Source organism: Quercus lobata, chromosome 9, assembly GCF_001633185.2.
Source record: "Quercus lobata isolate SW786 chromosome 9, ValleyOak3.0 Primary Assembly, whole genome shotgun sequence".
Classification (NCBI taxonomy): Eukaryota; Viridiplantae; Streptophyta; class Magnoliopsida; order Fagales; family Fagaceae; genus Quercus; species Quercus lobata.
In genome coordinates, this window is record NC_044912.1 from 44,222,369 (window position 1) to 44,224,228 (window position 1,860).

The 1,860-nt window shown below is 39.5% G+C and overlaps 1 protein-coding gene across 1 annotated transcript; it reads left to right on the forward strand.

Annotated features, from left to right (window-relative positions):
• Positions 1–214: 214 nt before the first annotated feature.
• LOC115961821 (aspartic proteinase nepenthesin-2-like) lies at positions 215–1,536 on the forward strand. Its single transcript, XM_031080734.1, has 2 exons — positions 215–271; positions 379–1,536. The coding sequence occupies exons 1-2, from the start codon at positions 215–217 to the stop codon at positions 1,534–1,536; spliced, it is 1,215 nt and encodes a 404-aa protein (XP_030936594.1).
• The last annotated feature ends 324 nt before the right edge of the window (positions 1,537–1,860 follow it).

A 1,860-nucleotide genomic window follows, 5' to 3' on the forward strand; every position in this document is an offset into this window, starting at 1 on the left:
TTTTTTCCATTCATTTCCCGTATATAAATACATTATATTTCATTTCATTCCCTCCCATTTCCTTATGAACTTCCAAACGAAACCTTAGTACGTCTATGAATCTAGAATATTTGTGTTTATATAAGAACAAGAACAGTATACATGAAACCCGAGTAGCCACAAAGGAGAAAACATATTCATTAGTTGAGAGCAGAGCAACATCGTCGCTGTAGCCATGGCTGTTGTTTTCAATCTCTTCTTTCTTGCATCACTTTGCTATGCTTCACTACTAGTATTACATCCTTAGCCACCGATAGTCCCACCATCGCAAAAACTAAGCGGTTGGTCACCTAACTCCTTCACCATAACTCAATTTACTCCCCATATTATAACCCTAAGGACACCATAGCAGACCGAGCTAGACGTGCTATAGACAGTTCAAATGCTCGTTTAGACTACATATGGAAGGAGATTCAAGGGGTTTCTCTAGACACAGATGATGTGCGCTCTAGTGTTTCTGCTGAGACTAAGCATCAAGGATTTATGGCAAATATATCCATTGGTTCACCTCCTATTCCACACCTCATAATTATGGACACAGGTAGTAGTGTATCGTGGACTGAGTGTCAGCCCTGCATTCACTGTTTTACCCAAGCTCTTCCAATTTTTAATCCACCCCAGTCGGCCACGTATAGATTATTACCCTGTTCGTCTCCCATTTGCCATCAAGCTCCTAGTATGATCGGTCCAGCTTCACGTTGTGAATTCGAACTACGATACGGTGATGGCACCACTGTATCTGGGTATTTGAGCACTGAAAAGATCACCTTTGAGACTTCTGATGAAGGAATAACGTCGGTACCCAATTTAGTTTTTGGTTATGCAACTAACGTGGGGGGTAACTTGGGTGGCCAAACCAGCGGAGTACTTGGTCTTGGCGCAAAGATGACATCATTGGTGAATCAACAGGGTTCTAAATTCTCCTACTGCTTTGGTTCTATATGGGATCTTCAATATAGTCATAATCAATTGATTATTGGAGATGGAGCTGTAATAGAAGGCCCTTCTACCCCAATTACAATTGTTGGTAGCTATTATTATGTATCTTTAGATAGCATCAGAGTGGGTGAGAAAAAGCTAGATATTTCACCTCAAGTGTTTAAAGTGACTAAAGAGGGCACAGGTGGAATCGTTATTGATTCAGGTGCAACACTTACTTATCTACCAAAAGCTGCATTTGATCCAGTAAAAGATGAAGTACTAAGCTTGATGGATGACTTGGTACAATACGTCGGAACGCTCAGTTCATGTCCTTGCTTCTGGGGGGTTATTGATCGTGACCTTGTTGGGTTTCCAGTGGTTACCTTTACCTTCGCAAATGGGGTTGACTTGGCTTTAGATGTAAAGAGCTTTTTTACCCCTGCAGGTCCACACAAATTTTGCATGGCTGTGGCTCTGAGTACTGTCGCCAACTTGACATTAATTGGAGTATTGGCTCAACAAAGTTATAATATTGCCTATGACCTTGCTAGGAATATAGTTTCCATACACGGATAGACTGTGCACTCTTAGAGTGCGATGTTTTTTTATGTTTTTTAATTTTCGAAAGTTTCTATAATAAGATCTTATTTTTCTTTATTTTTCATATTTGGGGGAGTTGGTATTTTTTATTTTTTTATTATTATTTTTTTTGGGAAGAAGGTTGTTGATTCCATTAAAGAGAAGCCAAATCAACTAGGAGTACAACATTGAGGTGTGGAGGAACATCCTTCATCCACACCGAAAAACTTAGCTACAAAATTGTTTGTACAGTGTATGTGAGAGAAGCTAAGTGTTTGAAACGTCCCTGCAGTCATCTTTGCTTCATAAATCAAATTAATT